General features: G+C 41.2%; 2 protein-coding genes across 2 annotated transcripts in view; one reads left to right on the top strand and one right to left on the bottom strand.

Moving 5' to 3' along the window:
• Window positions 1–10,429: 10,429 nt before the first annotated feature.
• Window positions 10,430–20,364, top strand: part of LOC145280037 (eukaryotic translation initiation factor 2 subunit 1-like) — a 37,471-nt gene continuing 27,536 nt past the window's right edge. The window contains exon 1 of the mRNA XM_080131702.1: window positions 10,430–10,808. The gene's annotated coding sequence lies outside the window, so the exon portion shown is untranslated. The remainder of the gene's footprint in view (window positions 10,809–20,364) is intronic.
• On the bottom strand, window positions 15,292–16,665 carry LOC145280364 (uncharacterized). The gene has a single exon (XM_080132135.1). The coding sequence runs from the start codon at window positions 16,663–16,665 to the stop codon at window positions 15,292–15,294; it is 1,374 nt and encodes a 457-aa protein (XP_079988261.1).

The following is a 20,364-nucleotide window of genomic DNA, read 5'->3' as shown; positions in this document are numbered from 1 at the left end:
GATCCACCCGATACCTATCTACCAGATCGCATCTAGCCATCAGGCATCAGGTCCGACAGACTGGTTTCACACCTATCCATCCCTCTAGTCCCGCCCACCTTATCTACCGTGGGATCAAGGATAGCATTCCAATCACCCACTAGGACTAACCGTTCCGAACCCCTGAGAAACACCTCCAACCGCCGGAAAAAGGAAACCTGCTCCCGTACGCAATTGGGCGCATACATCACAACGACTCGAAACGCTCTATTTGCCACAGCAACATCGGCCACGATCAGTCTACCATCAGTATCCGCGTGAACAACACTAACCATTGCAGAAAGGGTGTGCCTAACTGACAAAGAAACCCCCCTACTTTAACTATCACCGTATGCTGAAAAGACATCATAATGCCCCTCCAGCATCCGATGATCATCAATGGAATTGTAGTGAGTCTCCTGTAACGTAGCCATATCTATGTTCATGGACATGAGGTCCCTTCAACGTTCAAGCTAGCGAGGCTCAAGGATGTGGCCATCGTGCCTATTCATCGACAACTCAAAAGTCTTTTGTAACTAGGATGCTGCAAGATTGGGCGAGGTTGCCCGAAAGCAACTCGGATGTTACTCGTCCATCTCGCGCAATACCTCCGACATCCAATGGGAAGGTTAACTTCAGGGCCCTATAAAAACTAGGGTGGATGTAAATAGGGACCCTCCCTTCACATCTGGGTGCCAGCTGGTTGAGGAAGTCGTGCCCCTCTTCCACCAGTTTTATGTTTGGGAACGCCCCCTTCGCCTCCTCAATCATATTCCACATGGCCTTTGTGCGACCAACTTTTGTGTGGCGCACAAAGGTCATGACTAAGGGGGCGTTTGGGAAATTCTTGGGGTTGGTGATTTTTTCCCCTCCACTTTGTCTAAATTTCGGAGCGGCCTAAGTAGACCCCTATGATGCTGCGTGATATAACTACGTCGCATATCCGGTCTCCTGGAAGATGGGGAGCTTCTTTGTTTTCTCTCTCCGTATTGGAGAAGCAGAGGCAGCTCTTCTGTTGTGGGGGTGTCTCCGGCCTCTCCCGTGACAAGGATCTAGCAACCGCTGGGGTGGGGGGTGGGGAATCAAAAAGGGGTGAGGATTTTGGTTCAGCCGGTGGGGATGGGTTGGGGTTTTGGGTGACTGAACCGTAGAGACAGTATTCTCTACGTTAATGGGGATGGGGAACGGGACCCAGCCTCCTTGGTCTTTTTAGCTTTTTGTTTCCTTTTGGTTAATTGTTTTCGGCCTTGGCACTCTGCCACAAAAGCCTCACAGCTGCCGTCATTTTTCTCTGCTTATGTGTCTTTCTCCTGCCCCTTTCTGATTCAGATGAGGAGACCAGATTTTTTCTCTTTAGGCCGCTCACGGCATCGATTTTCGTTTTACTGGTGGAAGAAACGTCACTGGACGACCCTACAGGAACTGACCGACCTTGTACATCCGGGGGCCGCTCTTTTGTGGAGGGGGTCTTCATGGCTCTTGAATTCTTCTTGACCACCTTGGTCCAGTCATCTGCCGTTGTTGCTTCCACTGTTGAGGTGCCCCCTCCAGCTGGCTTCTCAGGGGTTGCTGGTACCACCGCTGACGGTTTTGCAGCTACTACCACAGGCTGTGGGTTTCTTTTGGGGCATTCCCGTGCCATATGGCCCTACTGTTGACAATTCCAGCAGTGGGGCCTGCGATCTTCTACTATGATACTCATCGATCATATGTCGCATCTGAGTAGGGGGGGAATTTTTTGTAACCCTTCCTTGTCCAGTCGCATTTTTAGATTGTAGTCCCCTACCATAAGGTTACGGGGACCACGGACCAGGAGAATGGATTCAACATCCCCATGCTGGCTCATAAATGCCTCAATTGCTCAGGGCCAAGGAAGCAGGGGACGACCAAGATTGAAATATTAGTCTGTGTCTTGCTCAAATACTCAGGTTTAAAGCGGAGGTTTTTCCACCTTAGCTCCAACCTGAATATTTTGACAGTGTCTTCTCTCGGCAGCAGGAGATCCCACATTGCATAGCTACGATGACAGATGTAGGTTGCGGAGATGTTGAGTTCCCCCAGAATTTCTGCCATGCTTTGGAAACCCTGGTCACTTCTCTCTTTTTGGAGTCTATGTGACTAGCAATACTATCCTTTTCGATAGTCTTTTCACAGCTCCGGGCACCGCTTTGATGACATTACCATCGGTCAACTCCTTGTATTTAGAGTCGAATAACCGACGGTAATCTTCGGGGGTGAGTTGAGACTGAGGGTCCATTCCTTTACTGCTGCCGAGGCCGTCTGTAGTGCTAATGCCTCCGGCGACTCTGGGGATGGAGGAGTCCTCTGACCAGGGGGAATAGTTGAGCCAGAGGAGTCCAGCGCCTGCGAACTCCCCGGCAATGCTGACCACTCCGCTGGTTCGTATTTATTTGCTTCCCCACCAAAGCAAATTAGCCACAAGGCCGTTTTTAATATGGGGTAAAAACCAGCTCCCCTAAAAGTAGACAAAAAGGGGGCACTCTGGTTACCAAAAATAATAATTGTCCCAGTATAGAGGGCTTCCCCTCCATTGACTGGTACAAATTATCGTAAGTCCAGCATCTGCAGAAAGATCCCTGCCTGAAGGCCAGGTATTTATTTGCTCCCTCACCGAGCAAATTAGGCACAAGGCCGATTTTAAATGTGAGGAGTGAAGGGGAAATGGGGACCAACTCCCCGGGGAGTAGGGGAGCTGGATAGTGACAATTGGTATGAAGGGTTGCCCCTACATTGACCAAGGTCTTATATGTGGGGTCGCCCCCACATATGGTCTTTGCTTGCAGTATCTGCCGGAACAGGTACTACACTTTGATCCAAGCCCGAAGGCCAAGATTATTTAGCTTTTCGGCCCCGGCCTTGGCATTATCTACTGCCAAGACCTTATTTGGGGTCTGAAAGAGCTTAGGCACCAGGGCCAGTAAAGGGGGTTGGGGAAAAAACCGGGTTTTTACTAAGAACTATGCTAGACTTGCGTTGAAAAGCAAGTATTTTATTAAGAAAACACCTATACTAGAGTCTCTATCATTCTATACACAACTGCCTACATTCTTACCAGGACCTACTTAAAACAACAGCTACCCAGCTTACGGGATGGCGGGTGACATTCTTTCTGTTTAAAAGAGAAAATTTCTATTTACAAAAAGCAAAACTTTAATATATACAAAACAAGGTTTTTTTTTTGGGGGGGGGGGTTATTGATGTGGGTGAGATGATGGGGAGGGGGGCAAACTAATAAACACCCAAAAAAGAAAGAAAAATAAAACAAATGAACAAAATGTCTATGGGGGCGGGTTAGTAAGGGGGCCCTCCCTTCCTACGCTGCTGATCATCAAATGGAACGCCCATTGTTTTCCGGTCCCCTCCCCAAGAGGAGGGGTGAAAGCAAGCAGGTCCTTCCCTAGTGGGGAGTGGAGGATCTAAAGGACAGCACTTCCGCAAAAATAACTTAGGGTTGGGGTCATCAGTGATGGACGGCGTTTTCCAAGATATAGTACGTAATGGGCAAAAACGGACCAGGGACAAAACAAACAGGTGGATTGGGCATCTTTGGAAGCTCTCCTAGTGCCTGCTACAAAAACTAAAAGGCTCGGGAACGGGATCGACACTCATACGCACCCTAGTCTAGGCCCTAATAAAGTACATCTTTTCCACTCTTGGTGGTTAAAAAGCCTAACTATTTAACATCTACCCATGATCCAAAGTGAACTTTGTTTAAACCAAAGGGCTGGGTTCCAAGAAAGAAAAAACCCCAACGCCTCAGGACCAATACCACTAGGGTGGAAACACAAACTCGAACCTAGCGCCTCGTCAAATGCACAAGCTAGCGTTGTGCACCCATCTCCTCTCAAAGTCTATGCGGTGCAATCTTTCCCAATCGCATCTGATCTTCATTTTAAGTTGATGCTTAAAATAAACTACCAGATCGTGATCCGAAACAGATCGCCCCTCATAGACAATGCCCAGACGTGACACCCAAGTTACTAATTTTGCTACAGCTAGGATCGCTAGAAACACCGCCCGTTTCTCCCTGGCAAACGGCGGGTCCACATTGTCGACAACGTACGCTAAATCAAGTGGCACCAACTGCTCGGGGTCGATGCGAGCCGTTACCTCTCCAACATACTCCCAGAGACTCCACACTCTGCTACAATGAAAGAATGCATGTTCTCTCGTCTCCTCCTCCTCCTCTTCATCATTGCAGCGTGGGCACAGGGGAAAATAGTAATCTTTGTCCCTGAAATCCCTGGCTAGTTTACCAAAGAGTGGCAGCGCCTCCCGGACTAGCCTCCACGTGATGGAAAACTCGGAATTATTCAGATAGCTACTGGCAGGTACCCAACTCCAAAGCAAGAGAACTTCCCTCCTCGACAGATGCAGCCGCTCCTCCAGTGGATCTTTCACAGTACTCACCACTAATTCCTCATATAGCCTCCTCCTAGACCGTGCAAGGTCACTGGACTCCAGCAATACCCTAAGGGCGGCTCGGCATTCGGTAAGGAAACAAGATTCCCCTGCCGGTCTTCTTCTTCGACCTTCAGCAGCAGGGTTGGATATGAGCCGTGGAAAGGCTTGCTCCACGACTGGTACCCAATGCGTTTCCTCTATCAGTGTCTGACTGAAGAACGCCAATCTTTCAGCGTGCTTATGACTTTGTAGGTCAGGCATTCCTAAGCCTCCCTTGCCAAGTTTCTGCATACAAATCTGTCTATGGACATACGGCTTTCCTCCCTTCCACAGAAGTTTAAATAGGAGGCGCTCTAAAGCCTTACAGAGATCCGAAGGCAGGGGAAGAACAGACAAGCGGTAAAGGATCAGCGGAAAAACGTATGTTGTACATGCCTCGGCACGACCCTTCAAGGACAATTTCCTCTGAATCCAAGTCCCTACTGACGACTCGACCTTCGTCTGTACCTCTGATCAATTCTTGTCCAGCTGGAGTCCAGGCCCAAACCACACTCCGACGATCTTAACCGGGCCATCAGTCCAGCCGAACGCACCTAGAAGCGAGTTTACCCTGGTCCAGGCACCCAACCACGGGCCAACAGACTTGCTGCAATTGATCACGGCCCCTGTGACATCTTCGTACTCAGCGATCGCCTCTATCACTGCTTCAATATCGCTACGCCGTGCAGCAAACACGGTGACGTCATCGACGTACGTGGACACCCTGGCAAATTTTCCACCAAGTAGAGCTATGCCGCGCAGGACTGGTCTCGCCGCCTCGTCCCTTAATTTGCGAAGGAAGGGCTCCAATGCCAGGACATATAACAGAGGCGCCAGCGGGCAACCCTGCCGCACCGACCGAGAGACCCCAAAGGACTCCAGCAACCTACAATTGACTTGCACCACTACTGTGGGATCACGATACAGAGCAGAGACCCACTTGCAGAAGTCCGGACCAAGGCCGGCAGTTTCTACAACAGCTCTCAAGAACCCATGGTCGACCCTATTGAACGCCTTCGACTGATCTAAATTGATCAGCATTGCTTCCATGTCATCTTCTAAACCCTCTATGATCGTGCGAACCAAGTGCAAATTGTTCAGAATCGATCGATCCTTCACAGCGTAGTTCTGATCCGGCTCGACCAAGTCACCTATAACAACCTGCAGTCGGTTCGCAAGAACGCGGGACAAAATCTTGAAGTCTGCGTTAAGCATAGTAATGGGCCTATAATCATCTAGATTCCCCCCTCCATGTTGATCCCCCTTCTTCAGAAGCGTGACCACTCCTTTGGTAACCTGCTTCAAGATCGAGCCCTGGGCAAACCAGTGGTTAAACACGCCCGTCAGAAGGGGCACAAACATGGGTGACAGCCTCAAGAACAGTTCCTAGGGCAAACCAACGAGCCCCGGAGATTTGTTGCAGCCAACCTGCTTCAACGCAGTAATGACCTCACGCTCCGTAACCATCCCCTCGCAGCTAGCCGCTCAGTCTGCAGTAAGGCGGGGCAAGCCAGCTAAATAGCTGCCAAACTCCTGGCTGCGGAGTCTGAGTAGTTGGGTGAAGCATTCCTTCAAATGTTGACGAAACCCATTGCAGATCTCCCGTGCCAATACGAGAGAGCGCCCTTCCAGGTTTTTCACCTCTCGAATGTACCCATCCGAGCCGCATCTTAGGGCGGCCTTACGCTCAACAGCGTCAACATTCATGGCTTCGTTGGAGACTCTTTTTAACCTAGCTCTAACTACCTGATCTGCATATTGCTTGCTAGCCAAGCGATTAAAGTCCTCCTTAACTAGAGCTAATTCTAGGGAGCCTCCCACCCCCCTTGCCACCACCCGGGTCAGTCTATCATTTAGGTGCCTTTTGGTCCGCGACCTAGTTAATGCGAGGCGTTGGCTATATTGGACACAAAAGAGCCTAATGGTAGTCTTAAGCTTAACCCACCAAGCCCGAAGGCCAAGAACTATAGAAAAAAGGAAAGCCTCTTTTCTATTTATTTAAAAAGAAAATACAAATTCTTTTTTAACAAAAGATCTAGCTAATTTGCATATTCTTTTAAATATTCATTTTAATTAATTCCCTATTAGTTTTTTGGTTTACAACTGTTTTCTTTTCTTCACTTCTACCGGTTTTTTGTTAAAAAAAAATTAAAAAAAAAAAATCATTTGTATTATCTAAATTCATCACACTACCGTTCTCATCTTAAGTGTTATTTTTCACAACGTTTTGGTCGACGTACCCCCCCCCCCCGACCTTCTTCATGTGTATCTTGTCAAACTCTGGAATCACAGAATTTTGAACAGAACATTTTATTTCATGCACGGGGTAGCAGATAGCATACTCTCATTGCATGGGTAGAAGTTGTAAGTAATTCGCAATTGTATTTTTGGACCTGTGATGCAGTGAATAGAGTGTTTGATAAAATTCAGCCATAAAAATGACACTCTTCTGGAGATTGAAGATCCAATTCTCAGTGCAGGCCACACCCAAAAATACAATGGCAAATTACTTAGTACTTCTACCCAGTCATAGCTGACGGAACATTAGCACGCTACCCCTGTGGATTAAATAAAGGGTTCCATTTGAAATTCCATGCAGATTCCAGAGTTCAACAGAAATACACCTAAAGAAAGTCAGAAGTTACATAGACTAAACCGTCGTGCAAATAACAATCAAGATGGAAACAGTAGTCCGAAGAATCCAAATAATACGAATAATCAATCCTCATCTAAAAAATTCAGAACCATAAAAAGTACATTGCTTTATTTATTTATTTCTTTTTCAACGTACAGTGTGTTGCGTTATAGATACCACATTCGGCGGTGTAGTGCCAATTAATCATATATAGTTTTTCATTGAATAACAAATCGCAATTTTTTTAAAATTCCTTGCTTTGTTTTATTTTTCACATTTCTTCATTTTTTTATGCGCTGATTAGATACAGCTTGTATGGTTTAAGTTTATTTTTAAGTTCTGCATATTTCATACTCAACTAAGACTGGATAATCCACTTTGCAAAATGCACTCGGCCTCAAAATCAACAGAGCTTAGATTATTCCTGTAATCACCTGCTCCCTGTTGATTGCGGTGTAATGCTGATCCTGTGTAGCAGGGTTGCCAGGTTGGCTTTTTTAAGGCCAAATTTCACGAATTTGGCCTTTTTAAAAGCAGTTTGGCCTTCGAAATTTCTGTTTGGCCTTTTTTCAAATTTGGCTTCAAATTTAGCCTTTTTCTGATCATGTTATATAAATATTTTTTAATAGTAATTATTAAAGAAAAAGTCATAATTAAATAATTTAAAAAGTAGTTTGGATGTCAAAATTTGTAGGTTTTTTTAAATGTTGGCTTTGTTTTTCGATTCATGGAATTACATGAGAAAAACAGCCCCGGAATCATCAGCTAACATTTGTCATATCAGAAAAAATATCTTTTTCTAAAGACTTAGACGATTTTACCAGTCAGACTTAGAGATATAAAAAAAGTTACCTACCCTAAAAAGTTATGATGGCCCGAAAATGGAGGATCATTTTATTTTTAATTTATATGCAAAACTAATTAATTATAAAATATCTTTTTCAGGATGTTCACATGTAATCATTTGAAAAACTTAGAATCACATCTTTAGGAGGGATAGCTGAGGTCCTCATCTACTTTAGAATATATATATAATTTAATTTTAATTTGATAAACTTCTTAATGTTATCCTGGTGCTTATCCATAAACATACACACGTGAAAATATGAAAGTACTGTAGGTTTGCAACAACAGATGACACATACAAATTTATTGTCTTGACTATTGGCCACTATCTTATGTAACTTTAGAACCACATTTTCGACGCAGTTAGTCATTATCATAAAATCCTACATTTCCTCCTAGAAACAACACCATCACAATCGCAGCATCTTTAGAGGAAGTAGTTCCTATTTCTCCCCTAAATAATAAGTCCTTCTACCGCCCTCAGTCAAAACTGGGAGGAAAAATACAACTTCTACAGATATTGTGCTTGCACCTCTCATAACTGGATCATAAATTCATAGACATAGCATAATCTTTTCATTTCCCGGTTCAAAAATAATAAATTCTCCCTTTTCAAATTCCGCCCATTCTCATTGGTTGAGAGCTGACAATTCGATTATTCTGAAATCTACCTCTTAATACATAGACAAATGCTCCAGAACTTTTCAAATATGGCAATACAAGAGGCAATCGTTTTAAAAAAATAAACCAAATACAAACATAACTTCTCATAAACAGAAAATTAAATACTAATAACCTTACATTTACCTATGCACACATTAACAACATGCTACTATCGCCCCCCCCCCCTCAACAAAAACAAACCCTGAAAAAATATGTACGGGTATCATTTTTTATTTTTCGATTTTGGAGTTATTTTCATTTTTTTTTTTTTTTTTACACTGCCATCCCCCAATGTTTTTGTTGCTTTATAGTATTTGCGGGTGGGTATCCTGATAACGATTATTAAGGTTACATTTGAGGCAAATACTTTGACACCCCCCTCACAAAATGGACGTTAGCTGTTATGTTTGATTTTAGACAAATTATGCTTCCTGTGGAGTATTTTGTTTACTTCTCTTTTCCGGACTCTTTATCAACACTGTTTATGTTTTTTTTATAGGTAAAATTTTACCTTAGCTCCATCTCCACACTTTTTTTTTTAAATGCCGACCTTTTAAGGTTTTCGACTATGCTGATTAAGAAAATCTCATTTATATTTGGCAGATATAAGTAGTTATCGAGATATAAAGCCCTGTATTACGTACTTTAAATCAGTGGTCGCCAGATTTGTACGCATGCTTGAGGAACAAATCTAATTCTATCCGACCAACACTGCCCCCCCCCAATTTTTTGTTAGTTTATAGTATTTGGGGGTGGATATTCTAACAACGATTATCAAGGTTAAATTTGGGGCAAATATTTTGACAACCCCTTCCTTACAAAATGGAGTGTCTATTCTGATAGCCATTCTTAACATGGGGAGGTTGCGGTGTCTATTCTGAAAACCGTTCTTAACATAGAGAGGTTGGGGAGTCCATTCTGAAAGCTGTTCTTAACATGAAGAGATTGGGTGTGTCTATTCCGAAAGCCTTTCTTAATATGAGGAGGTTGGGAGTTAGGCAACAACAACAACCATACTTTAATTTTTTTACGGGGGGGGGGGCATGCTTCCACTGGGCAACACTAGTTAACAGGTCCTGCTAGTATTTAAATAATTTAAGTTAATAATCTTGTAAAAAACATAATTCTAGTTATGCTTTTAAAACGCTATTCTGTTAGAAATGGGTGATCACCGTACGTATATGCGATACTGATCTCTCATTCTGAATTCTAAAATAATTGTTTTAACCAAGTTTTTCAAGATATTCAAACGTAATTGTCTAAAACAGTAGATATATCTGTTATTTTTGGAGGACGGGAGCACCTTAGTTCTCATCTACAAATTTACCAACTTTTCCTTAAATTATTTAATATTAAAATAGTACTAACTATTCTTTAACGTTTTCCTGTATAATGTTAAAAATATCTAAACTGTAGAATGTATTGTAATGAAATTATTTGCCTAAATATTAAAAATAAAACCATTCCCTATTAAAGTAAAACCGAAAAATATGCTGGGGGGGGGGAAACATATTTTTCAGCTTCAATTTCATAGGTAACGTTTTTGCCAAGAAAACACGACAAAACTAATACAGAAAAAACTATTTAAACAATATAGTCAATTTTTCTTTAATTTCCAATTTGGCTTTTTTTTTTTTTTTTTTTTTGCCTTTTTTTTGCCAAGAAATGTGGCTTCGCTTTTGAATTTGGCCTCTTTTGGCCTTTTTTTTCTGAAAAATTTAGCTTCAAACATTTATTTTAGTCTGGCAACCCTGCTGTGTAGTTCTAGGAGGTCCATCCTTCCCGACTTTGCCGTCTCTCTTTGAGGAGAGGTTAATGGCCTAGGGCGCCTATACCAGGGGAATGCCGCCGGAACTTTTTGCAGGATCACAGTGTCCCCCCCCCACCCCCTCGGGAGCCCTGATTTTTCAATCCAAATTTCGAACACTTGTTTCACATTTCTGGTGGTGACCGAGAAATATATACAAATGCAACTTCTTTTTTTTTTAATTCAGGGAGAGTTATCTCCCCATGGAAAGTGATTGCATCAGATGAAGCGACTGTAGCGCCAACTATCGGTAGAGAGAAAATGGCCGAATACACCTAACACTTCTTTACGCTGTGTCTGAAAGTATTCTTCTCGTCCTCATTAAGTGACGGATATCTCCTCATCTAGTAAATATTTTGTGAAAGTTTGTATTTGGTAAGCAAATTTATTGTTGTTTTGTTTTTCCCCTTTTAATACCGGTAGTTTTTATGTATAAAATTACCGGCTGAATTTTTGAAACAACGTGGTTGGTTTCGGGGAAATTAAAATAAGACCGGAACACATGGCGACTTTTATTCAAGAAAGCAAAGGCGATTATAATATTAATTATTTAACTAAGTAATAATATATCTTTATGTTTAAATGCGCTTAGATTGTAATCTTCAAAAAAATTGGTCTATAATTTAATCATTTTTAATCAAGTATTATTTTTTTTATTATAAACGACTGATCATTTTTATTACCCGGCTTCATTATGGATGGGGACCGAGTGAGTAAAAAGTCCAGAAAGAACTGGTTTTCTCATTAAAATTGGTCCTTAAAAATATTTTTTTAATAACAATTTATTCGAATATTTCGAGTATCGAATTTAATTTTATTGGCAAGATTCATTGTGCAAAAGAAAGAAAGAAAGAAAAAAGCTTATATCAGTTTTTAAATCGTTAAATGATGAATTAACGTTTGATCCATTCTTTCCTCTAAAAAAAAATTATCCTAAAAATACATAAGCACCAAAATATTTCCCGATTTGATTTTATTTTTTATTTGTCAAAAAATTTGACAATCGTTTTTAAATTTACTTCACGTTTATCGTTCACTATATATATATATATATATATATATATATATATATATATATATATATATATATATATATTTACTCATTGTAATCATAATAGCTTTAATATAAATTGTTGGCGCTTTTGCACTATTGGGACGAAATTTCGGAAATCGTAATACTGAATTTCACACGAAACGATGGTATCTACGTATTCCTCGTATTTTTAAGATGATCATATCCAAAAATTACGAAAATTGATCAGGTAGAAAATTAAAGAAAATTATTACAGAAAATAAAACAATAGAATTTGATGAAAACGATCGTAAGAGATAGGAGAGTTCAAAAGGGAGGTAATTTTCTATTTTGATTTAAACAAGATGGCGGAAATTTTTCACCTGCTAACACGATTAAAGTTATTTGGTATTTTTGTTTACGATCTACCCCAGCGTAATATAAACACCCTCAACCACTCCATGTAAAGAACGGCTTTCGGAATACCCCCCCCCAAGCTGTTGTTAACATGGGGAGGTCGGGGGTGTTTAAAATACGCTGGGGGCACGTCGTAAAAATTTACCAGCTATTTTGTTTCATAATTCAATAATATTCGGGTAATTTCGACTGCATTGTACCATTGTAACGTATTAGAATTGACAGAAAAATCAGCTGAAACCATTGTTTTTTATCTGAAAACTCCATTTATCAACTACAAAATCGCGTCCCAATTCTGTAGGAGCGCCCTTTTTTAAACTATTCTGTACTTTCACCTAACAATCTAATAAACAAGATATCGTAATATTGAATAACTTGAAGATCCTATTCATGGTCCGTATTTTGCATAACTACGAAAATGAATTTACAGAAACGTTTTGGCGTCTATAGGGACTGCCAAAATTCACCACAGAATTACCCCCCTATTTGTAACACGATGTAACTTTATTATAAATTAATATTATCAGTATAACTTTGTACCATTTAAAAGAAGGGCAAAATAAACTAGTAATAAGTTTTTGGTTTGTATTACTGTACACATAGATTCGAAAAAGTTCTCAAAAAAAACAAATATATAACAAATAATTGTTATCAAAGGCAAGATAAGTTACTTTCCTACCAAACGATATATTTTTGTGTTTTTATTCAATCTAACATGTTTATTCAGCTCGAAAAACATACAGTGTTTACCGATGTATTGGACAATTCAAAATGGCGGCCGACTCTCTCTTAAACACGGTAAGTTCGGGAAAAGGTGTTATAAATAATAAACTAGACAAAATACTATTAAAAAAACACCGAATATATGTCAACCTATGTCACGGTAATATATATTGAGCGAATTTCTAACAGTATTTTGTCTAGTTTATTATTTATAGCACCTTTTCCCGAACTTACCGTGTTTAAGAGAGAGTCGGCCGCCATTTTGAATTTTCCAATACATCGGTAAACACTGAATGTTTTTCGAGCTGAATAAACATGTTAAATTGAATAAAAACACGAGAATTATATCCAGTTTGGTAGAAAAGTAACTTATCTTGCCTTTGATAACATTTATTTGTTATATATTTGTTTTTTAACTACTTTTTCGAATCTATGTGTTACAAACCCTAATTTTTTAAAATTTTTTCTTCATCGTACGAAAATAATGAAATTGCGAGACAAAAATCGTATTTACATAATCGAAACTTTAAAATAACGTTCCCATGTAGTAAACATTCCGACCGTGAAAACATACCCGTGTTTAATAAATCTAGCAAAAATCAACTAATGGTCAGATATTCGTGAAATTTTCGATACTTATCCATTTTAAAATGATATTAAATATAAAATGCAGTTTCCGTAAAATATATGAGGGGAAATATATATATATATTTTTTTTTTTTTTTTAGTGCGTGCCCCCCCCCATATTTATTTTTTTGAAATTCGAACAAAATATATTTAAATCTATCGAAATTTCTATTTATTATGAAACATAAGAGTTCAAATAAGTAAAAAAATATTTATTTTTTTAAAGTTTAAATATACGTATTGAACAAAAACTTACCTTGAAGTGTGAAAAAATTAATTTCCAGCAAAGAATCAATGACCGCTCAGATCGAGAAGAGAGCAATGCACTTAGGTTGCGAAAGAATTGTCCCCTTCCACGACGTAACCGTCTTGTATCTTCGCCAGACGAAAGTGGAAAAGATTTACTTTCAATCGCCGGCAACTGAATCTATTTGTGGTGAAAAAAAAAAGAGAGAGAAAAGGGAATCTCCTCTCTTATATAATGGAAGGATCAGATGATTAACTATCAAGTGATCCAGAGCACAAAATAAAACTTTAAAAGGCTGAATAACAACAACAATTCTTCTTGGTTAGTATTCAAGGTAAGTGCACGCCGATCCTTCTCTTCTCGAGCAATCATTAATCCTTTTTTTCACACGATCCCGAAGAAAGAGAAAAAAAGAAAATGCATGAAAAAACAAAGGATATAAAGCCATGCAATTACTTTATATAGTTAACGTATTAGTATGTTTTGTTTTATTTTTTTTTTTTAAGTCCCTAACTATTCTGGGAGGAGGCTAGGCCTACCTCGTCGTCGCCTCCTAGGTGCACAATCCGTACAATACCACTTCTGCCTTTCCGGAGGTGGAGAAACAATTCCCACACGCCTGAAGTGACACCAGTCATCACAGCTGTCACAACAGATCATATCCTGATTACCTTGTGGGGAACTGCACACATGACAAAGCCAAATCACCTCTTCTTCCTGGGAAGGAGTCGATTGAAGGGAAACTGCACCATCGACCGATGCAGGTATGGACTGATCCTGACTCTCGCTGTTTAAAGAGAACTCAAGTGGAAAGAGGTTCTTCAATGAGTGAATGTGTGCTGCATTGCCCCCCTGCCTTACCTTTGCAGACCTTACTACACCATCCTCACCATAAAACATTTCCAATATAATACCGAGAACCCAAAAGGGTCTTGGTTTAAGAGGACTTTTAACTAAAACGACATCTCCAATCTTAAGCATGTTTCGGAAAGGCACCTTTGAACCGCCCAGGGGCTTCTCTCTGAGACTTAAGAGGTATTCATCATACCATAGTGCTCTGAACTTCTCCAGACACTGGTTTCGTACCTGCATGATCCTGAGAAGCTTCTCTCGACTTGGAGGGAGATGGGAAGAAAAATCTTCCTCATTTAAACTCAAAAGTAGTCCAGGACTCTTATTGGGCCTCAGAAACATGTTTGGAGATACTGCCTCCAGCTCAGTCTCCGCGGATTCTCGATAAGTTAGAGGGCGGTTGTTAATTGCCCTTTGTATATCCGATACTATGGTTAGTAACGTGAAATAATCTATCTCACCTCTACCAACCACCTTATCCAGACAATTTTTAATTGTCTGAATACTCCTCTCCCAGACCCCTCCTACCCAAGGCGAAAAAGAGGGATAGGACAGAATTTAATCAGACAAGAGCCAAACTTCTGTTGATAATCGTGGCTCAACATCAACCTCTTAAATAACCGCCCACCTCCTATGAAGGTCTTAGCATTGTCACAGTAAATGGCTGTTGGAACACCATGGAGGTTTGTAAAACGTACCAAAGCCTGCAAAAAGGACAACACGCTCATGTCTGGTACCACCTCAACATGTACAGCCCTGATACTGAGACAGGTGAAGATGAGTAGATACATCTTCATCACCTTAGCCCCTTCCTTAACCCAAAGGTGGCCCGTAAAATCTACTCCCGTGTGTTTGAAGGGAACCTCTAGTTCAACACGTGAAGCAGGCAAGCTGGCCACATTGGGGGCCAATACTTGTCTGGCATTGTACTTGCGGCACAGTGCACATGAAGCCAGGACTGTTTTCATTGCTTGTCTCCCCTAGGGCACCCAGTAACCACACCGTCTTAACTCTGCCAGAGTGGATGCAACCCCCAAGTGTTGACACCTTGTATGCGCATCCATTATTATAAGCCGAGTTACTGGGTGATATTTTGCTAACAGAACAGGGTGTTTAACTTCCGGGTCGAAATGGAGAGACCTTGCAATTCTGCCACCTGACCTGATAAGACCCTCACCATCAATGAACAGGTCGAGATCACGCACCAAACCCGGAACTGTCCTACCTGAGGAATCCCGCAGGAATGCTAGTTCCTCAGCATATGTCTGGCGCTGCATCATTTTCATCAGCAGAACGGCTGCAAGCCTTTCCGTGTCAACTTTTAACCGATGCAGCCAATGGATGAATCTGAGAACCAAGGAAGTCACTCTCAATAGCTTGGTGAAGGAAGAAAATCTTTCAAGAGGAAGAACTGTAGGTGGTTCCTCTCCCTTTAGGATGGCAGCATTCCAAGAAGAACGGGTCACCACTTGGCTGTGCTGGCTGAGGCAAGGCAACTGCTGTGCAGCCCATGGACTGATCCCGCTACTTAACCAATCCGGACCAGAACACCAGAATTGAAGGCAAGCCTTGAACCTTTTCAAAGTTAACCCCCTAGTGATCAAATCGGCAGGATTCTCAGTCGTTGAGACATAACGAAATGAGGGCGAGAAACTTAGTGTGGCTTCCAACTCAGCACTCATCTGTTGGATGTCCTTCAGTCTATTCCGGGCACAGAGGTTTCTGCTTACAATTGTTCCGGAAATCAGCCAAGAGAGGACCACCTGCGAATCTGTGGCTACATGAATCTCAGAGGGAGAGAACCCTCCAAAATTCCTCAACAAGGTAGGCAGGCACCGGAGAGCCAAAAACACGGCCATAAGTTCTAAGGTGGGTAGAGTTTTCTTTTTCAAGGGAGCCACCCTAGCTTTTGCAAACACCAGACCAGATTGGCAATTTTGCACTACATATGCTGCGAAGCCATATGCCTCTGGAGATGCATCGCAGAAAAGAAAAAGTTTGCCAGCCTCATTCTCGCTGAGTGCTCTTCTGGGGAAGGAGACGGTCTCCAGCTCAGAGAGATCAAGGGAAAACTTCCTCCATAAGGACAAGTATTCCGGTGGGACTGTTACATCCCATCCCAGTCCCTTCTTCCAAAGTTGACTCAACAAAATATGGCCACGTAACGAAACCTGTAGGCACAATGATAACGGGTCATAGACTCTAGCTGTCTCGCTGAGGATCCGTCTCTTTGTAAAGGCACTAGAGTCGCACTTAACAGCTGCTACACAAAAAGTGTCTGAGAGAGGACAGTATCTATATCCAAGCACCTTCTCCCATTTGTTGCCATGGTCACTTGTTTTGAATCGCCACATGGTTAGAATTACAGGACTGCAGTTCGAATCCTCCCTGACGCAATCGTTCCCGGGTGAGTGTATATAACCGGCACAGTTCATTGGGATCATCATGCGACATAACCAAATTATCCACGTAAAACCGATTCTCCATCATGGATCTACAATTATCCATGGGAAACTGCGCTGCATGGTATTTAAGCACATAATTTAATATAAATGGACTAGCGGCATACCCAAAAATAATTGTGTTGTATCTGAAGCAGCGTAGGTGACCTCCTTCTTTTAGGAAAAAACAGAACTTATTCCTGTCCGATTCAAGCTTCAGACGGATCATTTAAGAAGGCCTTCTTAATATCTGCTAACACGACGTGCTTATTAGCACGAAAGGTAAGTAACAAATCTAGTAAGTCACTAGTAAGATTTATTCCCTGGTAGGTAGCCTCGTTAAGGGAAGGAGAGTCACCAACTTTGAGGCTGCAGTTGAATACAGGCCAATCTTAGTGATGGAGGTAGGGTCCGATTTCAGGACAGGCCTGTGCGGAATCCAGACAAACTCTCCGAACCGTTGAGGAGGCACGAAGATCTCCTCTATAATTCCATCCTGTTCCTGCTGATGGACAACCTTCAAATATTCATGATAAAGTTGCCTCTTCTCCAATCTCTGCACGACACGTTCCAATATTCGCAGAGCCACTCCATGGTTGGAAGGAACACAAGATCTTATCATCCTCCCATGGCAACTGAACATAATATTTGTTATTCTTAAATGAAATAGACTGTCGAAAGAGAGCAATCTTCTGTTCATCATAATTAGACAGTTCCTGTTCTTCAATACCCAGTGACTCCACACTGAACATCTCCAAACCCCTTTGTACATCACTATCAGGGAAGAAACCACTTAGAGGGTCTTCATAGGTGCCCTGAGACTCCAGCACAAAACATAGGTGAGATGGGTTGACCTCAGCAGTCGATGCAAGTACAGCATCGAAGTTAAGGCATTCTGAGTTCTTGTCCACAGAATGGTCAGTATGTAAAAACTGCTTCACCTCACCGAAGGGGACTAGTCCTATTGGTGTCAAAAATGCTTGTCCAAGCAAACAAGGAACCACTTGAAGGCTCCCTAAATGTTGAATGACATCCAGCCCAATTATTCCATGAATTGGAATAAAATTTGTGCCTCTGTCAAATCTGGCGGCTAAGGGACATTTGAGGCGTTCAAATTCATCCAAAATAAAATCCAGATTCTCGATGTGTACCGAAATATCAATATTTTCGTGTACCAACACCGTCAGGGAAAATGGACAACAGGATCCAATGCTAGCCTCCAATGCTACCTCTTTAAAATGCCTGTCGCAATCTCCAAGGATGGTAGTCAGCCTAATTTCACAATCATGTCCAATGGATTCCAAGTGACCGAGGGGGTCCAAGACCTTACTGGACAAATAAGTCCGTCCACTGCCTGTGTCCAATAAACAGTTGACGGAAACACTTTTGCCACCCCTACCAAAGGTAACACACAAAACAGGGGGAAGGCTCGAGAATTTTCCACCATGAATGCTATAGGCTGAGTTGGACTGAATAGAGGAATCTCTCCGTGAAGTACCGGATCTAGGTCCTGAATTCCCTAAGGTCCCCCGCATAGTGTTACAAGCCGAGCCAGGGATCTTATCCCCCTTAATAAGGAGACGTTCAACAGCTTCCTTAGTATCTCTCAGAATTGATGACAAGGTGGGGATTCTCCTACCCGAAATTAAGATCAACTCCCCCTTGACCTTGGGAAATTTTGCAAAGAGAATCTTGGCCATAAGCCGAGCCCCAGAAGAAAGGTCGTTTGAAAACGAACAGTCGAAGGAGCCCTCCAACTCAGCCAATAAGGAGGCTACTTTGGATATGTAGTTAGCCAGGGCAGTAACGGATCTGTCCTGTTTACAGGAAAAATCTAATATGTCTTGGAAGATGTTATCTATTATTTCATCTTCATCGAAGTACTCGCTCTTCAGGACCGAAAGAGCCACCTTATAATTTCTGTTGCTGATGGAAAGATGATTAATCAACAACAGGGGTTGGCCGGACAGTGAACACTTGAAAAAATTCAGCCTTTCGGCATCATTGGCCATGCCAGCTACACATTCTCAAAACGTGACAAGAAATCCTTGAAGCTCATAGGGTTAGATTGCATGTCCAATCCATCGAAGGTGGGTCCCGTGATCTGAATTTGAGGTGGTTTTACAGTAAATGAGGCCCCAACTCTTCCAACTTCTGGGGAACATGGAAGACTCAGAGAGTCCATGGCCGCTGGGAGGAGCTTTAACTCAAGATGTTCTAATTCTCTTCGGAATCTCAGAGTGTGTGCAAGAGACTCCTTCTCAATTTGAATCAAATCCTCTTCCTCAGAAGATTGAAGTTGGATTTTACTAACACATATGTCTACTTCAGTCAAATATTCCTCCACCGATTTCTGCAGTACAGAGAAGGATTTAACATAGTTCATCCTCCAGATTGCCCATCTCCAGAATCGTTTGGATTTTAGTCCAAAGAAGAGAAATTCTCTTCCTTAAATCTGGTTGATTCACATCCATGTTAGTATGGGCGTTTAAAATTAATTTCCAGCAAAGAATCAATGACCGCTCAGATCGAGAAGGGAGCAATGCACTTACCTTAGGTTGCGAAAGAATTGTCCCCTTCCGTGACGTAACCGTCTTGTAGTATCTTCGCCAGACGAAAGTGGAAAAGATATACTTTCAATCACCGGCAACTGAATCAATTTGTGGTGAAAAAAAAAAAAGAGAGAGAAGACAAGGGAATCTCCCCTCTTATATAATGGAAGGATCAGATGATTAACTATCACGTGATCCAGAGCACAAAATAAAACTTTAAAAGGGTGAATAACAACAACAATTCTTCTTGGTTAGTATTCAAAGTAAGTGCACGCCGATCCTTCTCTTCTCGAGCAATCATTAATCCTTTTTTTCACAGAAGTTGCAATTAAAAAATTGATATAAATTTAATGTTATTTTTAAAATAGCGTTTTTTTCTAGTTAATATGTACTATAATCGGGTTTGTATTACTGTACACATAGATTCGAAAAAGTTCTCAAAAAACATATATAACAAATAAATGTTATCAAAGGCAAGATAAGTAACTTTTCTACTTAACTGGATGTATTTTTTGTGTTTTTATTCAATTTAACAGGTTTATTCAGCTTGAAAACCATACAGTGTTTACCGATGTATTGGAAAATTCAAGATGGCGCCTCACTCCCTCTCTAACACGGTAAGTTTGGGAAAAGGTGTTATAAATAAAAAACTAGACAAAATACTATTAAAAACCCGCCGAATATATGTCATGGTAACATATATTGAGCGAGTTTTAACAGTATTTTATCCAGTTTTTTTATTTATAACACCTTTTCCCAAACTTACCGTGTTAAAGAGAGAGTCAGACGCCATCTTGAATTTTCCAATACATCGGTAAACACTGTATGGTTTTCGAGCTGAATAAACATGTTACATTGAATAAAAACACGAAAAATATATCCAGTTAGGTAGAAAAGTAACTTATCTTGCCTTTGATAACATTTATTTGTTATATATTTGTTTTTGACAACTTTTTCGAATCTATGTGTACAGTAATACAAACCCCTATAATCAGTTGAATTACCAAGAAAAAGTAACTTCTTCAAAATTAACTGATTTTTAAAAGATTAAACCGATTAA

This window comes from Euprymna scolopes, chromosome 7 (genome assembly GCF_053919585.1).
Source record: "Euprymna scolopes isolate OS-2025 chromosome 7, ASM5391958v1, whole genome shotgun sequence".
Taxonomy (NCBI): Eukaryota; Metazoa; Mollusca; class Cephalopoda; order Sepiida; family Sepiolidae; genus Euprymna; species Euprymna scolopes.
The sequence above is the reverse complement of the archived record's forward strand: the minus strand, read 5'-3'. Positions and strand labels throughout refer to the sequence as shown.

What these genes read in the sequence shown, in the direction of transcription:
- LOC145280364 (XM_080132135.1), bottom strand. Translation starts at nt 16,665, where the DNA reads ATGTGGCGATTCAAAACAAGTGACCATGGCAACAAATGGGAGAAGGTG.